Genomic DNA, 22397 nt, shown 5'->3' with positions numbered 1-22397 from the left:
CTCCACACCCTCAGGCCCTGGTGCTCGCCCCACGCTGGGAACAGGCACAACCCCTGGGCCGGCCTCTGTGGACGGCTCGAGTGGGACGGCTTCTTCGGCGCGCCCGTCACCCACCCCGAGCCCAGGGGCCGGCAGCGAGGTCTGAGGGCCGCTCGGGCCTGGGCGGGGCGGAGGCATGGGCTTCGCGACTGGGCCGGCCCCCCTCGCCGCCTCCTGCCTCTGCGCCTGGGCCCGGGCTTCCCGTGGCCCCGTCTCCTTCCCACTCCCGTCGCGCCTCTTGCCCCCGGGGCCGCGGGCTCCACCCGGAGCAGCACCGAGTCGTGAGGGTGCGGGAGGGCGCCCGCCCTCGGGGCTTCCCCGACACCTACCGGCTGTTCAGACACCTACCGGCTGTTCAGCCACGTCCCGGATGGGCAGCGGCAGGTCAGTGGAGCGGAGTCGGCCCTGGTCTCCTCCCCACTGAGGAGGGGCGACCGGCACCGCGCACGAAGCGGCCCTGGCGGGAGGGAGACCAGGGCGGAGGGGGTCGGTGGGGAGCTTGACTCGCAGTCACTTCCGAGGGGACGCTGAGCCCCCAGAGCTGGGGGCTGACTGGCCTCAGCACTCCCACGAGGGGGTGGTCAGGAAGGAGGGACCCTGTCCCTGGGGCCCAGGGCACTCCCAGGTCAGGCGGAGTCGCCAAGTGTGTAGGGTGCCGTGGACAGCTGAGGCACATTTAGCCCAAAGGAAAGTTCCAGCGCATTGCAGAGAGCAGACGAAATACACGGTGGTGAAAACTCACTGTTGCTAAGGGTTGAAACGAACTAATAATTCCTCCTGTTTCTCAGGGTGTTCCGTTTGGCTGTTAATGAAATGTATTTCCAAGGAAGGCAGGCATGTGGCTGAAAAGGCCAGCAGTGCCTCGGGGTCACAGCGAGACCCTCCCATCTCGCCCCCCTCGGCCATCCTGTGCTCTGGGAGCAGAGTTATCAGCCAGAAGTGAAACATAGTAGCTTCCCCCTTCTCTGAGTGGTGCTTGACCTGCTGGTGTTTGGGGCGGGAGGGTGGGCTGGGTGGAGGGTCTGAGCGCCATCCCGAGGGAAGGGCTTTGGAGGCCTGTGTGAGCCTGAGACCAGGGGGCCCAGTGCACGTGTCCGAGGGGAGGCTAGCGCTGACTCCAGCCATTCCGAACCAGACGTCGCCCTCCTTCTCGACAATCCAGCAAAGCCTGTCGCTCAAATTCCTGGCTGTGCTGCTTACACTTGCCCTCTGGGAAGGTCAGACTGGCAGAGCTCTGTTCCTGCCGTTTGGGCTGCTGGTAACTGAGTACCTAGCCTGGGTGCTGGAGGGGAGGATCCATAGATGGTGGAGGCCCAGTGCCTGCCCAGGGTGCTGCCCCTCTGCTGAGCTGAAACTTCTAATCAACGTCTTAATAAAACCAAAAGGGATGTGATATTGTTCTACCACCTGTGCCCGACCAATGTCAGCCCTTTGTCGTATGGGGCAGTGCTGTCTAATGGTAAAGCTTCCAGTATCAGATCCCCAATCCCTTCTCCTACCCCTCCCTCCCACGGGGGTTCAGTGGGTACATCTGTATTTCATAGAACCTTAAACTCTGATTTTACAAAGGAGCTGGAGGTCTGGGGAAAGAACTGGTCTGATCTCAGTTAAGAATGCAACTTTATACCTGGATGATACTAGAGCACTTTAGCACGTCATGTGTTTGAAAATGAGACCTTCACAAAGACCTCATGGGCAGGAGACGCAGGCAGGAGAGGGGACAGACTGAAGCTCTGTGACTGACTGATCAAGTAGCAGAGGTCCAGCTGACTTCCAGGCCTACCGCTGATTTACTATCACCAGAGCCACGTAACACACCTTCCTCATAGAGAACCAGCAGAAAAATGAGTTTGAAGAGCATTTTAGCTAAATCCAAGGTCATTTTGATCATTAGTGAAAGTCATTCTGTTCCTACACGCTCCCCACACCCTGACCCCCCTTCCTAAAACCAAATGGGTTCTGAGATTAAGGTGGAAGTGACAAACCTGGAGGTGACCAGGCTTTACTTTATCATCTCTTTCTTCTTCTTCCACATGTGTTCCTGGTCTTACTCTTCCCGGTTCTTCTGCAGGGAGCGGTCCAGCAACTCTGTCAAGCAAAATCACACACCCTAAGGATGACTTTCACAGACTCCTCCCGTGGAGGCAGTTTTCAAAAGGTCTTCCTTCCTATCCACCCCCCCCCCGCACCAAAAATCAATCTTCATCTCAGGAGCCCTGAAAGGCACATATTACCTCAACATTTAATATTTAATACAACCTTTAGATCTAGTTCTGATAACTGCCAGTTGCCCCCAATTCACTCTTAGTAAGACAATTCTACCTGAATCACAAGGTTAATAACCTGACCGCAAACCCAGCATCCTTAAGCTATCTATGGTCACCCTGGCAACTCACTATAAAGTTCTTCTTTTTAAAAGATTTCAGAAATGTAATTTTAGTCATCAAGATTACATATTGCACAGAACAAAAAGCTTTATTATTCTTACCGTTCTCTGGATGTAACTCTCCGTCTGTTTTCCTCCTATGTGGAGAGAAGGGAAAAAGAGAAAAACAATCTTTCAAAAGAAGATCAAAACCAAAAGCATGAGTCAAAGTATTAAATAAATACATTTGATGTGGTTAAAAACAGGGGTTGGGGGGTAATCTGGGTTTGGGGGAGATCTGGGCAACCTTCAGTCTGGTGTTGATGTCCCACCACCCTCAAAACAAAGAGAGGCCCAGGAGCTGGCCCGGCACATGTCTGCGCACTAGAGGTCATCTAGTGATGCTACGTAAGTCAAAGATCCACCTCATGTCAGGAATTTGTTAATACTAGAAAAAAACCAAAGTAGTAATTTGGGATTCACATCAGGAAGTGATGATGACAACCTAAACTGGACACCAGCTCTTCTCTGATGAATACCTTAGTACACTACTTCCCTAAGTTCACAACACTTGCCAACTCAAGGATATCTGTATTTATGTATTTAAGAGGGATAAAAATATTGTGGTGACGAAACCGATCTACGTCTTGTTTGAGGTGGAGGTTACAAGAATGCATGCGTGCATACACGTGACCATACATGCACAGTGAATAAAGTCTGTAGATTATGTCGATGTCCATTTTCTGGTTTTGCTATTACAGTTATGTGAGACGTCACCATTGGAGAAGTTGGGTAAACTACACAGAACCCCTCTGTACTATATTATACGGAATTCATCTGTATGTGTATACACAAAATTCTGCCTCCAGACTGCCTTTAGACTTGAGCTACAACATCGACTCTTCCCTGGGTCTGCCTCTCTTGGCCTGTCCTGCATATTTCAGACTCGCCAGCCTGAAGTCGTGTGACTCAGTTGCTTAAATTAATCTCATATACACAGACATCACTGGGTCTGTTTCTCTGGAGAACCCTAAGATAGATTTTATACTAATATACTACAGTGATATATACATACATATAACCTGAAACAATACAGAAGAAACTGATAAATGCTCGCCTCTCGAAGGAAGGACAGGACGGAGAGGGGGGAGTACCACCCCTATGTACCAAACAGCCTTTTGTACTGCTGCCAGCCCGGCCACCCCAGATTCAAGCAGACGCAATGGCGTGTGGCCCAGGCAGTGGCTACACAGCTAAGGATTTTAAGGCACAATGCAGCGAGATGCCAGGGCCACGGTCACACACGTGGAACATTCTAAAGCCAAGAGCGGTTGGTTGCAGGATTCCGCGCATGGGCCCCCGAGGCCACTCTGGAGGCCGTCGCAGACCCTCAGGTCCCACATGAGGAGACAGCCCACTAGAACACAGCAGGCGGCCCTCCTCCCAGATCTCACCCGGGTCAGCCTCCCGGGCCCCCGGCCTCCTCTGCACAGCACGGGGCAGGCTCACAGAGGGAAGAGCGGCCCAAACCCAAAGGTCACACCAAACCCCATGGGAGAAGAGTAAAGCAAGGTGATGAGGGGAGAGGGGAGGGGTCCCTCGGGAAGCTGCCCACTCAGGATTTCCAGCCTCTTCCACAGGAAGCCAGCTCATGAAGCACCAAGACCTGTCCTGGGTCACACTCAGAGGACTTGACCCCCTGACTCCACAGCCCCGCTTCCCAAGCCTCCTCGATGCTGACGATGCTGACGCGGATCAGCACGGAGGAATGGGGGAGCGCACGGCTGGGGGGCTGCTGGGAACTCAGGACTGGCCCACCCTGAGGCCCTGCCCCAGCAGGCGCCACACTCACCGGATGGTCTCGCTGATTTCGTGAGCAACATCGTGGGGTTTGTCCTGAAAGACAACGGGACAGGGTTCAGAGCCGTCCCTCCCCGCTCTGGTGATGGGGGCGACCAGAGGAGGCGGGTGCTGCAGCCCCCGGGACTCCCCGCCTCATTTCCCGACCCGCGGGACCCACCAGAGAGCTCCACCCACAGCGCTGGGGCCATGTCCTACCAAGTGGGACACGCTGGCTCCGGGAGCGCCTGTTCCTGCAGCGCCCTGCCGCCCAGCGGGCTGCGGGAAAGGGACCGGGACGGACTCGAAGCCCCCGACCCTCCTTCCCCAGGACTTCCCCCGGGCGCTCCTGCAGCCTGGAAGCCACAGGCCTGCCTCTGAGTCCCTGAACCACCGCAGGCCTCGGTTTCCATCTGTACAATGGGGAAACACCACTCATGCAACCACCGGGAGCGGGCGGGCGAGCAGCGGTCCTCCCTCCCAGCCACAGCGGCGCTCTCCTGGCCTCCCTGCGCCCGGCGGGCTGGCCTCGCCGCTTTCCCCGAGGAGCACGTCGGGGGTCGCTCTGGCCTTTCGCCGGGGTCTTGGCGGCCAGCTAACCCAAGACCCCGCAGAAACCAAGTGAGGACGACGCATCGTGTGGACGGTCTGTAACTCCAGACTGCACCTCCGCCCCGCTAGTGAAGGTTCCTATCGCGGTGAGGAGGGGCCTCGAAGAGGATGCACAGCGAGAGGAGGGGCCACGAAGAGCACGGGCTGAAGCGGAGGTGAGATGGTCAGGCCCAGAACTGCCAGCCCTGCCCCGGGACAGCGACTGCCCCTCTCAGACCAGGCCACCATTTCCACGCTTCACAGTGGAGGACGGCAACGCGGGCAGAGCCCCTACGGGCCAGGGCACGGATGCCCGGAAGGTCCCAGGACAGGGCCCCCCACGGCGCAGCGGTCCTAACAGGTCAAACAACTCCGGAAACACCCTTTGTGTCCTAAGCCTCATCTTTGCAACAGCAGCCCTACTGAGATATAATTCACACAGAATGGGCCCCCGCTTCAAGTATACAGTTCAGTGGGTTTTAATACATTCAGAGCTGAGCAACCATCACCTCTATCTAGTTTCAGAACATCCCATCACCCCATTAGCAGACGCGCCCCAATCCCCTCCCCAGCCCCTGACAACACTAATCCACACTCTGTTTCTGTGGATTTGCCCCTTCTGGACGTTTGTAAATAGAATTACGATATGTGACCTTTTGCCCAGAATCTTATTTTTTAAGGCAAAGGAAAAAAACAATCTTCTATCGTTCTTAATAATATCCTCCAACTTACCAACGACGGAGCAGTAAATATCCATTGAACTCATATTACTTAGACAAGGCCGGGGGCGGGAGATGGAGCACGCGCGGTCCAGCACAGGACAGCCCTGCAGACCAGTGGTTCCTGACACCGGGGAACCGACCCGCAGCGTCAGCACCACTGCTGACCCAGAAACCCTGGGGAAGAACCACTGATGGGAACAATCGGCCCCAAGGACTCCTGGCAAACGGCAGAAAACAATGAGGACGGCTGGGTTTGGAAAACAGTCTGGCAGCTCCTCAAAGGTTAAACAGTTAGCAAATGACCCAGCAATTCCTCTCCTGGGTGTCTGCCCAAGAGAAATGAGAATATTCGTCCATACAAAACCCTGAACATTGGGCTTCCCTGGTGGCGGAGTGGTTAAGAATCCGCCTGCCAATGCAGGGGACACAGGTTCGAGCCCTGGTCCGGGAAGATCCCACATGCCGCGGAGCAACGAAGCCCATGCGCCACAACTACAGAGCCCGCGTGCTGCAACTACTGAAGCCCGCGGGCCTAGAGCCTGTGCTCTGCAACAAGAGAAGCCACCGCAATGAGAAGCCCGCACACTGCAACAAAGACTAGACCCCACTCACCACAACTAGAGAAAACCCGCGCGTAGCAACGAAGACCCAACGCAGCCAAAAAAAAAAACACACCAAAAACCCGAAAATTAATGTTCACAGAGGCGTGATTCACAACCGCCAAAAGGTGGAAACCACCCAAATGTCCATCAACAGATGAACGAATAAACAAATGTGTCCCTCCACACACTGAAATATTATCCATCCATGAAAACGAGTGAAGCACTGACACTCGCTACAACGTGGATGGACCCTGAGAACACGATGCTCAGTGAGAGAAGCCAGATGGACAAGGACACACAGGGTGTGATTCCACTGATGGGAAACGTCCAGAACAGGCAAGTGCACAGAGACAGAGAGTGGGTTCCTGGTTGTCAGGGGCTGGGGAGGGGGATGGGAGGGATGCTAATGGGGATGGGGTTTCCTCTCGGGGTGATGGAATGTTCTAAAATTGGTAGTAGTGACGACTGCACTCAATGAATACACTACAAAGCAGGGAACGGCACGCATTAGGTGGATGAGGTGAAGAGTATGGGAATTACACCTCAAAACAGCTATCAACAACAACAACAACAACAACAGGGACTTCCCTGGCGGTCCAGTGGTTAGGACTCTGTGCTTTCACTGCTGAGGGCCCAGGTTCAATCCCTGGTTGGGGAACTAAGATCCCACGAGCTGCACAGCATGGCGAAAACAAACAAAAAACAACAACAAAATCTACAGAAGGAAATGCGAGGTATTGTTAAAAGCACCTCCACCTCAGCAGGAAAATACTGAGCATCTAAGACACTCACGTGGCCGACAGACTCTGTTCCTGGTCCACAACATTCAGTGAGTCCAGACAGACAGTCCTGGCAGCCCTGAATTCCCTGGGCTCCTGTACCCACTGAAAGCAGAGAAGACGCCACGCTGTCCCGCAGGGTCTGCTCAGAGACAAACGCACACAGCACAGTGTACAAGGCGCTGAGGTAGTCACAGTATGAGGAGGAGGGTCTAGAACTTTCCACCAACGCTCTCCCGCGTCACACTCCTCCTGAGGGGAGCCGGCCCCCGTGCACTGAGGAGCCTCAGCAGCCCTGCGGGGGCCCACGTACTGAGGAGCCACGGGAGGGGCCTCCTGGAAGCCAGGCATCCCGCCCAGTCCGGCCTTCGGATGGGGCAGCCCCGGCTGAAGCCCCTACTGCAGCCTCCTGAGGGACCCTCGGCCAGAATCCCCTGGCCCGCCTGCTCTTAATCCCTGCCCTCAGAAACCATGGGAGGTCATCAGTGTGCATCATCTCAAGCTGCTAAATTCATGTCTGCGTTTAGGCCAATACACTACCCTGCAAGCACGGCCCGTAAGAACAAGTCTTAGAGCCACAGGAGGACGTGACAGTACCCAGGAGAGTCTCATTCCGGTCACCACTGTGGAGTTACAAAACAGCGTGCGCGCTCTGAAAGGACCCCGTGAGCATGCGCGTGTGCCTGAGCGTGCGCCGCGTGGCAGGCCCGTGCCGGCTCGGACTGCACTCCCTCCCTCGGCCCCCCAGGAGGCTGGACGCGCCCCAGAGACGCTCCTCCTGCAGGGGCAGCAGGGGCCCTCATGGCACGCGGGCCGCAGCCCTGGCTGAGCCACCGCGTCTCAGGCTGCATCACGCCGACCTGGGAAGACGGGCCTGGAATGTGGTCTCATCTGTGATGAGATGAACTCAAGCTTTCCCAAGCTTTACAACCAGAACGAAAGGAAGGAAACAGTTTACGACGTGCCTCCTACGATCTGAGGATGCTGCTTTAGGGACTGGCCAGCTTCCAGCGACCGTCCTGAGTCGTATGATTTAAGATGCCCTGATCACCATCGATGATTCAGAAGCTCTCACAGCTTTTCGGCTGTGGCCTCTTCTTCTGCTTCACAGGCCTTCAGAACAGAGCGACGCCAGAAGCCGATCCAGAAAGGTCCGACTGACAACAGCCCTGAGGAAGCCCGCGCTTAGGAGCACCCGCACCTCCTCCCCCGGGGGAGCCCTGGAACTCCGGGGTTTGAGGCCAGCCCTGGGCTCGCTGCACGGGACGCCCGGCCTCCCCGTCCCAGCCACAGCCCCGGCCCGCTGCTGGCTGCTTGCTGAGTCAGTGACTCACCCAGGCTCTTCTCACTAACGGTGTCAGAGCCTCCGCAGGAAGCCGCGCACAGGCTTAGCGGAATGCTGCTCACCACAGAGCCGGCGGCCTCACTCCGGGATCCTGGGAAAACAACCGCAATAAGCACAACCGTTCCCGCCTGAAAAAGCACCCCGTGCGGAAGCCGGAGGCTGTCATCAGGCCTGAGCCGCCACCAAGCCCGTCCTGTCCGCCAGCTCCCCTCCCCTGCCCAGCTCAGGTGAGGGCGGGGTCCGCCCACAGGGCGGGGGAGTCTGGCTGTCCCACTCGGCAGGCCCCTGCCTCCTCCTTGACCGTGAGGACAGGTGTGGGAACAGGAACTCCACCCGGACGCCCGCAGGTCTGGCTCTGCCCCCGCTCTTCCCCGCAGGCCCTGCGCCCGGTGTGAGGAGCCTGGACAGGAGGCCTCCTGGGTGCTCGCTGCCAGGGCACGGCCCACCCCTGAGCACGCAGGCTGGTTCACGGTGACAGGGGCACGACATCTGGAGACATCGTCCCTGGAGGACCCGGCGAGAGACAGGGGGCAGAGACTAGGGAGGAGACAAGACGTGGACTCCGTCCTCCTCTTCCCACTTGCAGCAGGAAGACGCCGGGACCCAGGGGGCCTCCGAGGCAGGGGCATCACACCGGGACGAGCATCAGAATCCCTGGTCAGAGTGGAGTTCTGGGGCCCACCCGCAAACTTTCAGAGTCAGCAGGTCTGGGCCCCAGGAACCCGCATTCCTAACCAGTTCCAGCTGGTGGGGAAGCTGCTGGCCCAGGGGCCCCACTCAGAGAACCACCGGCCTGAAGCAAGCAGGGACCACACTCTCTATCACCATCTGCTGAGGGCACGAGTGCCCAGGAGGTGCCGAGGGGGAGCACCCTGGGCCTCTGCCTGCGGTCCCCGCTCCCCAGCAGGCTGCAGGGGGCACGGCCTGTGGGCTGGGGGTCGCTGCCTTCTTCCCCGAGGCTCTGCACACTTCCGGAGCCCTGGGGTGGGGGCCAAGGCAAGTGGGACAGAGCGGCCAGGGTGGGATGCACGCACTGTTTCCCAAAGTGGAGAAGCACAGCGGGAAGAGTCAAAGGCAGGGGAGATGGAACACGGAGGGAGATCTACCGGCTGTCTCTCTGCCTCTCCCAGTGGCAGGGCTTTGAGAGCAGACATCTGGCTGGAAGAGTGGAAAATCCACAGAAGGCTCTCCATCTGGGAGGAAAGCCAGGCAGGTGAGCAGAGGGCCCCGAGGCCCAGCGAAGGCGCTCAGCCTCACCTCTCAGCCTGCGGCCCCGCTGGGGAGCACCCACTCACCAGGGGGAGGGAGCAGGGGGTGAAGGGGGAGGGGGAGGGCCAGCGCCTGCGGTGGGCCTGAGTATTCAAGAAGCGAACAGGTTTTCACTTGCAAATGAGTGCATCTCACACAGGGGCGGGGGTGGCAGAGAGACTGGCTGTGGAGCATCACACGGGTCTCGTCCACAGTCAGCCCCGGACATCCACAGGCCCCCAGCAAGGGGGTGCTGCCTGGCCCCAGGACCGCACCGGAGGACAAGCCAGGCCAAGGAGGGGAACCGCCTGGTAAAGCAATGCAAAGGAGAGAGCCAGGAAGGAGGCTCTCCTCCCACCGCCAACCCGGCCCTCTCCCCGCAGGGCCAGGCGACAAACCAGGCTGGTCTCGGGACCGAGCCGCGTCGCAAAACCCTGCCCACGAGACCGGCACTGCAAGGAACCGTCAACATGGGAAAACAGGAAGGGGCTGCCGGGACCCCATGAGGCCAAAGTCCAGCTGGAGGAGGAAGAGAGAAGAGAGAGCAGGTCCGTGGCTCCCGGGCCACGGACACGGTGGGCCCGTGGCCCTGACCCGGGCGGGTGGGACCCGCTGTGCACACAGGGGCCCCGATGACCAGGGTCCAAGGAAGGAGCCCCCACGAGGGAGAGGGGTCTAGAGCCTCACTGTGCCCACAGCGGCCCCTGGCCACCTGGACGAGGGGCAATGGTGTGCGCTGGCCCACTCCAGTGACATGTGCTGTGGGCACAAGATGCACGCGGATTTCTAAGACAGAGCGTGCGCGCGCGCACACACACAAAGTAAAAGTGCCCTTCAGTAACTCTTTAAATGGCACGTTGAAAACGTAGCGTTTGGGCCGTACGCGCTTACGTACAATGTTATGAAAACGTACCTCGCCTCCTCCTTTTGACTCGTCACGTGGCTCCCAGGAGGGCACGCGTGTGGCTCGTGTGCCACCTCACCTACCGCCACACCTGCGGGAGCATTTTCAGACCTGACCCTGAGCCTGAGCTCCAGGCCTGGGTCCGCAGCTCACGGAAGCCAGTCTGCGCAGAGCCAGGACTGGCCGGGACGTCCTGCTGTCCGGGCAGCCGTCCTTCTGCAGGACGGGCATGGGTGTGTCCACAGGAATATGGGGCGCCACGGGGGCTCCAGGGGTGACAAGACCATTTCAGTTGCTTCAATCCAAACTAGCCCACCTGTAAGAGCCCAGGCCGCCCAGCCACCCAAGGAGCCGCTGCAAGTGCTGAGCGCCTGACGCCGGGGGTCCGCGTGGAGGGGCCGTCGTGGAGTGACCCCGGTGGGACGGGGGAACGCGACGACCAAAAGTTCACCACCAGAACTTTTCTCACCCTCACCAAAGAAAATGCTTTACTGCCACAGAGCAGTCCGGCCTGAGGCCGAGGCCGAGGCCGAGGCCGAGGCCGGGAAGGGAAGGGAGGGAAAGCCCAGGGACAGAGGAGGCCCTTCCGAGGGGGCACAACTGGAGAAGGACTCGCCCGGCGCTCCCCAAGCGACAAGCGGCAGCACGGCCTCCACCCCGCGGTCTCAAAGGCCAAGACGAGCCGCGCCCTCAGCCTTCCAGCTGTCTCCCACTCCAGCAAGGGGTCCTGTTAGCACCGTATCAGTGCAACTGGAGTCACCCCACCCCAGGACCAAACCAAACGAACGCCTCTCCAGGGGCCTCGAGACCCCACGACCTGGGCCACACGCACGGGAGCATCACTCAGCCACGCAAAGGGGTGAAGCCCTGCCACGCACAACAACGTGGACGGACCCTGAGAACATGATGCTCAGTGAGAGAAGCCAGACACAGAAGGACACACAGTGTGTGAGTCCACTGATGGGAAACGTCCAGAACAGGCAGATCCACAGACACAGAGAGGGGGTTCCTAGTGTCAGGGGCTGGGGCAGGGGACTGCGGGCCCTTTGCGCTGATGGAATGTTCTGGAATTAGAGGTGATGGCTGCACAGCTCTGTGAATATAGTAAAAGCCATTAAATTGTACACTTCATATGGCTGAGTTCTCTGGTGTGTGAATGCGATCTCGACAAAGCTGTTATTTAAAAAGACACAAAACCCACAAGACTCAGCGCGGCTCCTCCTCCCCTTGTCCCGCCCCTTCACCTGGTGTCTGTCCCAGACCAGGTGTGGGCCCAGCGTGTCCTGCGGCCCCAGCACCTGCTCCCCGGTGGGAGCCTCACTCAGCGCGCAGGGTGAGCACAGAGCAGACGCCAGGGAGCCACCTGCACACCAGGGGAAACGTGAGCCACCACCACCACGAGATGTGGAAATCCTTCCCGAGAGCTCCCCGCCCCGAGCCCCACGACTCCCGCCGTCCCCGTGGGCACCACCCCGTGGCGGCCCCCCACCCCCCAGCACACAGCCTGCAAAACCCCTTCCCCACCCGGGAAAAAACGCGTCAGGTTTTCAAAGGACCAGCGTTCTCAGAGGTAACCTCTCTCACACACCGGCTACCCGTGCACCTGGTGTGAGTCTGACGCGCTTTCCGGGCATCGGCCGCGCACCCCATGACTAACTGAGGGGATTCAAACGGAAGCCCCTCAGAGATGAGGAGGCATCGTCATCCAAGGTCAATACTCAGTGAAGCACACAGCCTCCGACCTCCCAACTGCAGCTCACGGGAACCTGTGACTCGGCAGCCCTGCCAGGCGCCGTGGACAGGAAGAGGGCCCGGTCCCACACGGGGGCGCCGAGGAACAGAGCCCCGGGCTAGGCACCGCGACAGCAGCCGTGGGTGGGGAGAGAGAGTCCGGGAAGGAAGAGAAAGGCGGGTGGTGAGGGAGGCACTACAGAGCCACGCATGAGCTGCGGAGGACCGCGGACAGACACCCGGCACATCCTCTGTGAACAGCCTCGGCAGGAGACCCAGCTGGTGGGAACGGCAGGGACAGCCTGAAGGGACAGAGAAGATGCCAAAGAGGCCTCCAGGCAGCACCCTGAGTGGGAAGAAGGAAACAGGACTGTCATCCCACAGCCAGGGAGACAAGGCGCACGCACTGGGGAAGAGCGCCAGGACCACGAGACGAGGACACGGCAGAAAGAAAGAGGGAGGAGAGGGGTTTCCTGGGAGACGTGCGCCGGGCCCGGGACCCAGGGATGCGCAGACACAGCCAGTCGCACCCTACAGGTCCCCGAATTCAAAAGGGACACCAAACACTCTGTATCTTGATTGTACCAATGCCAATGAAATCATTACATCGGTGCGTAGCTTTGTAAGATGCCACCATCGGGAGAAACTGAGTAAAGAGAACGTGGGATGTGTCCGACTTATTTCTGACGGCTGTGCAAGAATCTATGATCATCTCAGAATAAAAAGTTTAACTTAATTAAGGAAAAAAGGATGCAGCTCCTAGAGGTAGACTGGGGGCGGGTCCCCTGCAGCTCTGCCGCCTCCTGCCTAGTGAATATCCAAAGGGCCGGCTGCCTCTGGCTCCTCCCACCAGGAACAGAGCATACAGGCGGCATTTGGATGTTAGGGACCAAAGTACGAAAGCTAACAGCCACGTACGTACAGAATACCAGGCTTTTCCGGTGATCCCTTCCTCTTTAAAGAGGCTACTTCACCCACGGAAAGTCGTCAAAGGGTTAACCTGCCTTCCACCTGAGCTCAGATTAGGCAGGACTCACACCAGCAGAGGTCAGATCAGAAAATATTTTCTGAGTCACAGGGAGGGATGGCTCACTCGGCCGCCCACTTCAGACACTACTCACAGTCGAGTGAAGGGCGTGACTGCTCAGCGGGCATTCATCAGAGACTCGTGGGCTCTCAGGAGGAAGCCAGAAGCAGGAGGGGACAGTCACGCTGGGGCCGCTCCACGCCCACAGCCTCAGTGAGTCACGGAGGGGAAGGACCACTGCACGCCCTCGCTGGCTCCTGCCTTGCCATCAGGCAGCGGAAGATTCCACCTGCTTCCTCCTGAGCTGAGACCCGGTTTTCCCACCAAAAGAAGGGCCATCCTGCTTTAGAAATGTCACCGTGAGCTATAAGTGGATATCTGGGAACTCTCAGTCATGGAAGGAACAAAACTTGCCCTGCAGCCCGCCCTCCTATTTGTCAATTGCGCAAAAGTCCATTTTGAAGGCTGGACATTTCCGCGTACAGGCGGTTGTGGCTGTTTGCACTTCATCCTGCGGGTGTTCCCTCCTCAGAGAAGCCACCCACACCTCCCCCAGGGCAAATCTGGCAGCCCCACCCTCTGGGACCTCAGCTGATCCCATATACGGGGAACTACACCTCAGCTGAACTTCTGTGTTTATAGATCACCTACCGTCCTTAGTTCATAAGTTTCTTGAGAATAAGAATACTGTCACCCTCAGAATGGGAGAAAATATTTGCAAACCAATCAACGGACAAAGGATTAATCTCCAAAATAGATAAACAGCTCATGCAGCTCAATATTAAAGAAACAAACAACCCAATCCAAAAATGGGCAGAAGACCTACATAGACATTTCTCCAAAGAAGACATACAGATGGCCAAGAAGCACGTGAAAAGCTGCTCAACATCACTAATTATTAGAGAAATGCAAATCAAAACTACAATGAGGTATCACCTCACACCAGTTAGAATGGGCATCATCAGCAAATCTACAAACAACAAATGCTGGGGAGGGTGTGGAGAAAAGGCAACACTCTTGCACTGTTGGTGGGAATGTAAATTGATACAGCCACTATGGAGAACAGTATGGAGGTTCCTTAAAAAACTAAAAATAGAATTACCATATGATCCAGCAATCCCACTACTGGGCATATACCCAGAGAAAACCATAATTCAAAAAGACACATGCACCCCAATGTTCACTGCAGCACTATTTACAATAGCCAGGTCATGGAAGCAACCTAAATGCCCATCAACAGACGAATGGATAAAGAAGTTGTGGTACATATATACAATGGAATATTACTCAGCCATAAAAAGGAACGAAACTGAGTCATTTGTTGAGACGTGGATGGATCTAGAGACTGTCATACAGAGTGAAGTAAGTCAGAAAGAGAAAAACAAATATCGTATATTAACGCATATATGTGGAACCTAGAAAAATGGTACAGATGAACCGGTTTGCCAGGCAGAAGCTGAGACACAGATGGAGAGAACAAATGTATGGACACCAAGGGAGGAAAGCCACGGGGGAGTGGGGATGGTGGTGTGCTGAATTGGGCAATTCGGATTGATATGTATACACTGATGTGTATAAAATTGATGACTAATAAGAACGTGCTGTATAAAAAAATAAATAAAATTCAAAAATCAAAAAAAAAAAAAAAAAGAATACTGTCTACTGTCCTCAGCGCCCCCTGGAACACTCACTGTAAATATCCAGGAGGTGCTTGCAGAATGAATGAATCAATGAACAAACAAGCTCACTCATTTCAAACGTGCGGTCACATGAGTAATCTGACCTTCTCAGAAGTTAAGCTTCTGGAAGGAGCCCATTTTCTTAATGTATTCAGCATCGAGTCATCACAAAATATGAACTCTTATAAAGTACTGCCCCCTCACTTCCCATGAGAAAGCAAAATTCCTCAGCAGGGAAATGGGAGGGTAACAGACGTTACTCGCAAAGCTTTAGGAAGGCTGCGGCTCGCTGAGCACTTCACTAGGGCCCCTGACCGCCTGCCTGGTAGTAGGACAGACACACCAGGAACGGCTGCTGACCGGCAGAAAGAGTGCCCGGCCAGGCAGGCAGCACACCCCGCACCCTGCCAAGCGAGGTCCGGTCAGCAAGGGAAAGACGCTCTCCACTTCAGAACCGCCCACCACTAGAAAGCCAGGTCCTGCCAGGGCCTGGGCACACGAGGCCTCCCTTACAAGGGTTACAAATCTGTGGTCTTGCTCTGCCTCGAATAAAAGACAGTGATGGGGACAACGTGACCATCTCCAGATGAACTTTCAACTTCGTTTCAAGTGCCTGGGTGCTGGGTCACAGTGGATTTCTAAACTCTTCCAATACTCAAAAATACCAATTTCTAAGATGCAGAAGGGTTGTTAAACATACACTTAGCACAGACTCCAGTCCCACTCCTGAGTATTTTCTCAAGTCAGGTAAAAACCCAAGTTCACATGGAAACCTGCCCTGAGATGTTTACAGCAGCTTTATTCCTGATCCCCTCAAAACTGGAAACATCCCACAAGTCCTGCCACCCGCAGGCGAATGGACAAATGGAAAATGGAATACAACACAGCAAGAAAAAGGAGTGACTTCTCATACCCGCAACAACAGGGATGATGGGCTTCCCTGGTGGTCCAGTGGCTAAGACTCCGCGCTCCAAATGCAGGGGGCCCGGGGTCCACTCCTGCTCAGGGAACTAGATCCCGCACGCCGCAACTAAAACATACTGCACGTGGCAATGAAGATCCCATGTGCCGCAACTAAGACCCGGCACAGCCAAGTAAATAAATAAATAAATAAATAAATATTTAAAACAACAACAACAACAAAAAACAAACCAGGGATGAATCTCGCATAGGTTTTGCTGAGCCAAAGCAGCCAGAATCAAAAAGCTACATGTTGTTGTTCCGTTTATCTGACTTTCTGGAAAAGCCAAAGCCTTAGGGACAGAGAGGAGATTAGTGGCCAAGAGGCTAGAGGCGCGCTGGCGCCAAAGGGCAGCAAATGGGATGACGGGATTGCTCTGCCATCTGACGGCGATCATCTGTCAAAACTCCTACAACTGTGCACTACAAGTGAACTATGCTTCACGGCTACTAAGGTTAAACAAATTATTACATTTTGAAAAATGCGCCGGCCAGCCAACCCGTACATGACAAGTGCAGTAAGAGGGGTGGGGAGGCGAGGCAAGTGGATCAGCTGGAGTTCTGAAGGTTCTCCCCACTTTGTTTCCCTCCCCTGGGATGTCTCACCGCCCTGCCCACTGCTCAGGCCGCCCACCCGGGCCACCCAGAGTTACCCAACCGGAAAAGCCAGAGCCCAGGCTCAGCCGCGCCTCCGGGCACAGGAAGAGCAAAAATAGAAAGCGCCAGTGTGCAGTGGCGGGCTGGAAACCCTCCGACCTCGGAGAACTGCGGAGAACCGGGGACCGGAGTCAACAACGGCTCCCAGGTGGTCCCAGCGTCCCGACCCCGCCCCCGGCCGCGACACAGTTTCCACAAACTGACACACACGGAGCCCGCGTGAGGAGCGGGTCGCGCGGGCTTCCCCGCCGGGTCCCCTGGAGGCCGGTCCCCCGCAAGCCGAGCACACGAAAGGGCGCCCCAAAGGCGCCGGCCCAAGGCGCCCGCTGCGCTTTCCCTCCCGAAGGTGGGCTGCGGGGCCCAAGCGTAAACCCTGAGACAAGAACACACGCACCACGCCGCCACGGGGGACGAGAGGCCGGGCGCCCACCTTTCCGGACACCCTGCATTTCTGGAATCACCGGACGCCTGTGTAAATTTCCGTTCGGCGTGTCATTTTCCAAAGGCCACTCAAGACCAGGGGACAGGATGCCTCCTCTCCAAGGGTCCAGCCAGCCCACCCACTAAAATTACGGGACACAATGCCTCCGTTCCAAGGGGCCTGCCAGCCCACCCACTCAAATTAGGGGAGACAACGCCTCCTCTCCAAGGGTCCAGCCAGCCCACCCACTCAAGATCAGAGGAACAACATGCCTAACGAAAACAAAACAAAACAAAAACACAAAAAACTGGAGAGAGGGAGGAAAGGGTGTCCTCAAAAATAAAAAAGCTAAGCACATTGACAGAGCTAAGAATAAACTACCAGGAAAAAGAAACCCTACATGTCAGATCATAAAGTACGGAAGGGCAAGCCCGCCGGCAGTCCAGGCCCAGGGGGACCGGGGTCCCCAGCCCTACAGAGCCAACGGCAGCCCGGCTCGGGCGCCCCTCGGAAGCGCGGGGTCCCCGCGGCCGAGTCTGCGCCCCCGGCCGGCCCCGGCTCCCCTCTGCCCGCCCTGCGCGCGGGGGCTGGAAACGGCCGCGGAGAACCACGGCGGGGCGGGAAAGGGGGCTCCAAAGAGGGTCTGGCGACTCGAGTCGCTCCGTTTCTCGGTGGGCTCAGCGCGCGCCGTGGGGCAAGAGGGGCGGGGGTCCGGGAACAGGGGACGGGCGGCACTCACGTAGACCGGCAGCGGCCACGGGTAGACAGCGGGCTCGGCCCCCACGGGCGACTCCAGCCTCAGCTCCAACTTCTCCCCCATGTCTTTGCGCGCCGACCCCGCACCAGGCTTGTCTGGCGGTTAGGGGAGGGGCGGGGCGCCGCCAGCGGGGGCGGGGCAGGCGGGCGGGCGGGAGGCTGAGGAGAGGGGGCCTGGCCTGGGCCTCAACCGCCGCCGCCGCGCTCCCGTCCGGCCCCCGGCTCCCTCTTTGTGCTCACAGGCCCAGGACCTCCAGCGCTGCCGCCAACTCGGGCCGGCGTGAGGCGGGCACAATGAGCCGGGGCCGGGCTGAACGACTCACTCGCGGCGCGCGCGCCGCTCGCCCCGTGCACTCGCCCGCTCTCACGCACGCGTGCACGCACGCACGAACGTCTTCGGCTGCCCCCGGCCACTCCCACCGGCCCGAAGTGGGGACCCGGGGAGACCCCTTGGGGTCTGGGGTGGCGGGTTCGACTCCCGCCCTTGACGTACTGTGACACCGCCCCCCCCCCCCCCAAATAATAAGACTATAATTCCTCATTAAGTATGACAGCCGGAATCCCGGCTTCTGTTCACAAAAATGCCGTGTATTTAGCCTATGCTAGGCACCAGACCCTGGACGCTCAGTACTGGGAAAAAAGGAAATGCCCTGCCCTCATGGCGCTGCCATTTTAATTGGAATAGTAGTGACAATGGTCAAGGGAGAAAATAAAGTGTCATCATCGCCACGGGGATGGTTAATCTCATGTGCGCACTGCGTGGGGCCCCGGCAACCACAAACATTATTCCAGATGTGGCCAGGAAGGTATTTTTCAGAAGAGATGAACACTGAAATTGGTCCACTTTGCCTAAAGGAGATTGTCAATGCCGCGGCGTGGGTGGGCCTCGTCCATCAGTTGAAGGACTGGAGAGAAAAATGAGGTTCCGTAGAAAGAGGGAACTGTTCCTCCAATGGCCTTGGGACATCAGCTCTTCCCTGTGTCTCCAGCCCAGAGTCCTGCCCTGACTTGCCTGCCTCACGGTCACATGAGTCAACTCCTTAAAACAAAACTATATATGTAAAAATACTGAATATATACAAGCCTATTAATTTGTATATGTGTGTATACATACTATATATATGTATACACATATGTTTATATGTGCGTGCGTTTGTAGTATATGTGTAAGTACTATATACAGTATACATACAAGCCTATATATTTGTGTGTATATATTGTATACATGTATGTATGTGTATATATATAGTATACATATTACAAATGTGAACATGCTGTATATATACACACACCCATATATTGATATATGGGTGTGTGTATATATACAGTATATGTACACTGTATGTATGTATGTATACAGTGTATATTTATATATAGGTGTGTATATATGTTGTATACCTGTATGTGTATATGTTTCTAGGTATTATATGTATATATGTATATACTATTATATACACACTTGCGTATGTATTTATATGTGTATGTACATGCGCATATTTACATATAGGTGTGTATGTGTGTGTATACATTGTATATATGTATGTGTATATATCTTATATATATGATATATGTATGTATATATACGATGAATTTATATATACAGTACATATATATTTTTATGCTATATGCTTTTATATGTAGGTGTATATGTGTGTCTATATGTATGTACGTGTATGTATTGCATATATTATATGTGTATGTATGTATACTGTCTATATACACACCTAAATATCTTTGTATGTGTGTATATATGTATGATCTATATGTACCTAGGTGTGTATATTGCATATGTTATACGTATGTGTACATACTGTATATATACAAACTATGCATTTTATATGTGTGTATGTATGTGTGTATTGTATATACTATATGTGTATATGTGTGTATGCATACTGCATATATACACAGCTGTATATTTTTGTATGCGTGTACATATGTACGATTGTGTGTATATACACACACACACCCTATGGATTCTGTTTGTCTGGAGAACCCTCACTGATACGGACACTTATGACAATTGAGCACCTGCTCTTTGCCAGCCAGGGAGCCAAAGGCTTGTCCTTTCTGTGTCTCCCTTAAGTGTCACAAGTCCCAGGAGGCAAGATGATGCGACTCCTACCAGTTGAGGTGCCTCAGGGTCAGAGAGGTGCACAGGGCGGGGGGCTGGAGCCTGGTGGAGCCCAGGTGGAGTTCTAGCAGCAGTACAGCCTAGCAGTCCCACTTCCCTGGGTGCTTCTCACAAAGACGCCAAGGGAGAGATGGGATCTGAAGGAGGGGATGAGGGAGCTTCCGTGGGTCTGCAAGCCCAGACCAAGGCTGACTCGTCAAGGGTGTTAGAGGCCAGGACTGTGGTTACCCTGGGGGTGGGCTTACACAGAGCCATTCACATTCTGAAAAAGTATCCATTCTGCTCTTGTTTGTATGTTTACCCCCCTCCCCCAAATCTTTTAAAAACAGATTCTCTTAGTTGCTGGGAACACACACGGGGAAGTTGTGTGTGAGGGGCTATGATCCAGGGAACAGGGAGGATAAGCCCCCCACTCGTAGGGCCAGGAGTGGCTCAGCTTTGTGAGCTGAGGATGGCCCACGAGGTCCCAGAGAGAAGGGTCCCTGCTCTGTCCCTGCTCTGTGCACCCCATTCCCAGCCTGAGAAGCCCAGAGCCACCCCCACACACACACACACACACCAGGGAGGAGAGCCAGTCACCCTGGCTCCCAGGCTCCAGCTCCAAGGCTCCCGGCACTAGGAGCTATTTTCAGCTTTCATGCTCTGTCTGTCTCTCTCCCGCCCTCCCTCCCTCCCTCCCTCCTCCGCTTCTTCCCCTCCCGCTCCATCTGTCCTCCCCTCCACCCTGCATTTCTACACAGGATGGCTCACAGACAGCTGCTCCCCGTGCCCACCTGCCACCATTAGATGGATGTCAAAGCAAGCCCTGGGGACTTCCCTGGAGGTCCAGTGATTAAGACTCCGAGCTTCCACTGCAGGGGGCGGGGGTTCGATCCCTGGTCAGGGAAATAAGATCCCACATGCCGCACGGCACGGCCAAAAAAAATAAATGAATAAAAAATAAAGTTATAGTGATGAAACAGCCCTAGTGGTGCAAGGATGGGACGTATAGCTCTATGGTATAGAATAAAGGTCCAGAAACAGATATATGAGAACTTGATATGACAGAAAGTGGGGAAATTAAGGAGTTTTCAATAAATGGCATTAGGACAATTGCATATCCATGTGGGAAAAAGTAAATTAGAAAAAAAAAAAAAAGCAAGCCCTGGTCAGGTGTGACCTTGGGCCCAGGGCCATTGGCACACGTTGTCATGTGGGACGTTTTTCCTTAGACTCCTCCCTCCCTCCTGTGTCACTGTCACTTCCTCCAGAACCTTCCTGGACTCCCCTACACAAGCCCGGGGTGTGCCCTCACCCACCCTGGATCACAAGAATTCCAATCCCGGCCCACCCTTCCCCGCCAGGTAAAGAACTGTGCATGGTCAATAAGACCTAGAGGTCATTGGCCATTGCTATTGCAGCTGGAATTGTTACTGTGTTTAGATAGGGTGACTAACACCCGCCCCCAGTTTGCCCAGGACCGCTCAGGTTTGCGCGCTGGAACTCTGGGGAAACCCTCAGTCCTGGGGAACCCCAGAAGGCTGGTCAGCCTATTTAGGACGGATCTTTCACTTGATCTCCCAACCCCCGAGAGCCAGACAGGGAATCTCCCCCCTCCTTCCACTGTAACCTTCATTCATTCATCCACTCATCCCTTTATTCAACTCCTTTATTCAGCAAGTATTTATGAAGCATCTACTACACAGCAGACACTCTTCTAGGTGCTGGGGACATAAGAGCATCCCTGTCCTCAAAGAGCTCACGTTCTAGCGAGGGCAGCAAACAGTAAACTGAGAAGGTGTGATTTATTACATGGGGATGATGTCTCGGAGACCACTGCAGGGCAGGGGAGGTGGGAGAGGAAAGGGGCAGTTCTAAATGCAGGCGCTGACGGGATTGGGGCAGACCTTGCCCTGGGCCAGGCTGGTTGCTTCAACACAGCTGTCCTTGCCCAGGGCCATCCTGCCCCTGCCTCACCCAGTTCTTCCGTGATGTGTGGGAAAAATCTGTGGTTGTCACAACTGGGGGGGGAGGGGTCCCTGGAATCAAATGGGTGCGGCCAGGGATGCTGCTAAACCCCACACAGTGCCCAGGAGGGGCCCGCAGCAGAGGATGACCAGCCCCGAATAACCCCAGTGCCGCGGGGGAGACCCTGCACTAATATTATTCAGACCCGCTGGTGCCCCCAGATTCCTGCACAGGCAGGGACTCTAACCGGGTCACCTCTGTATCCCGAGGTGACCTAGAGTGGGGCAGCCAGGAGGGCTGAGATGAGTATCGGGGGTGAAATGACAAATCTCTGTGCCCACTCTCCCCGCCGCACCCCAGGGGCGATGGCCTCTATCTCCTCCCTGTGCAGGTAGCTTTTCCCTGAGCCATTTCTTCTTGTCAAGGTCCCTGTCACAGGTTGGGTTCCCCGAAGATGACGTTGAGAGCAAGGATTGGAGTGCAGGTGGTTGATGTGAGACGTGCAGGAACAGATACAGCTGCCATAGGGTCCCGCAATTCCACTCCTGGGCATAGATCCGGAGCAAACTCTAATTCAAAACTATACATACACCCCTGGGATTTCCCTGGTGATCCAGTGGTTAAGACTCCGCACTTCCAGTGCAGGGGGCA

At 55.6% G+C, this 22397-nt stretch overlaps 1 protein-coding gene across 1 annotated transcript in view; it reads right to left on the bottom strand.

Annotated features, from left to right (window-relative positions):
• Positions 1–21739, bottom strand: part of LOC133083811 (uncharacterized) — a 32505-nt gene extending 10766 nt beyond the window's left edge. Inside the window, exons 1-7 of the mRNA XM_061179808.1 lie at positions 21686–21739; positions 17989–18157; positions 17649–17891; positions 8272–8373; positions 4257–4300; positions 2528–2562; positions 2025–2127 (exon numbers count right to left, since the gene is read on the bottom strand). Of these exons, the coding sequence (XP_061035791.1) occupies positions 2025–2127; positions 2528–2562; positions 4257–4300; positions 8272–8373; positions 17649–17891; positions 17989–18157; positions 21686–21739 (750 nt within the window). The remainder of the gene's footprint in view (positions 1–2024; positions 2128–2527; positions 2563–4256; positions 4301–8271; positions 8374–17648; positions 17892–17988; positions 18158–21685) is intronic.
• Between the last annotated feature and the right edge of the window lie 658 nt (positions 21740–22397).

The sequence above is a fragment of the Eubalaena glacialis genome, unplaced genomic scaffold (assembly GCF_028564815.1).
Source record: "Eubalaena glacialis isolate mEubGla1 unplaced genomic scaffold, mEubGla1.1.hap2.+ XY scaffold_668, whole genome shotgun sequence".
NCBI lineage: Eukaryota > Metazoa > Chordata > Mammalia > Artiodactyla > Balaenidae > Eubalaena > Eubalaena glacialis.
This window is presented reverse-complemented; position numbering and strand designations above follow the sequence as displayed.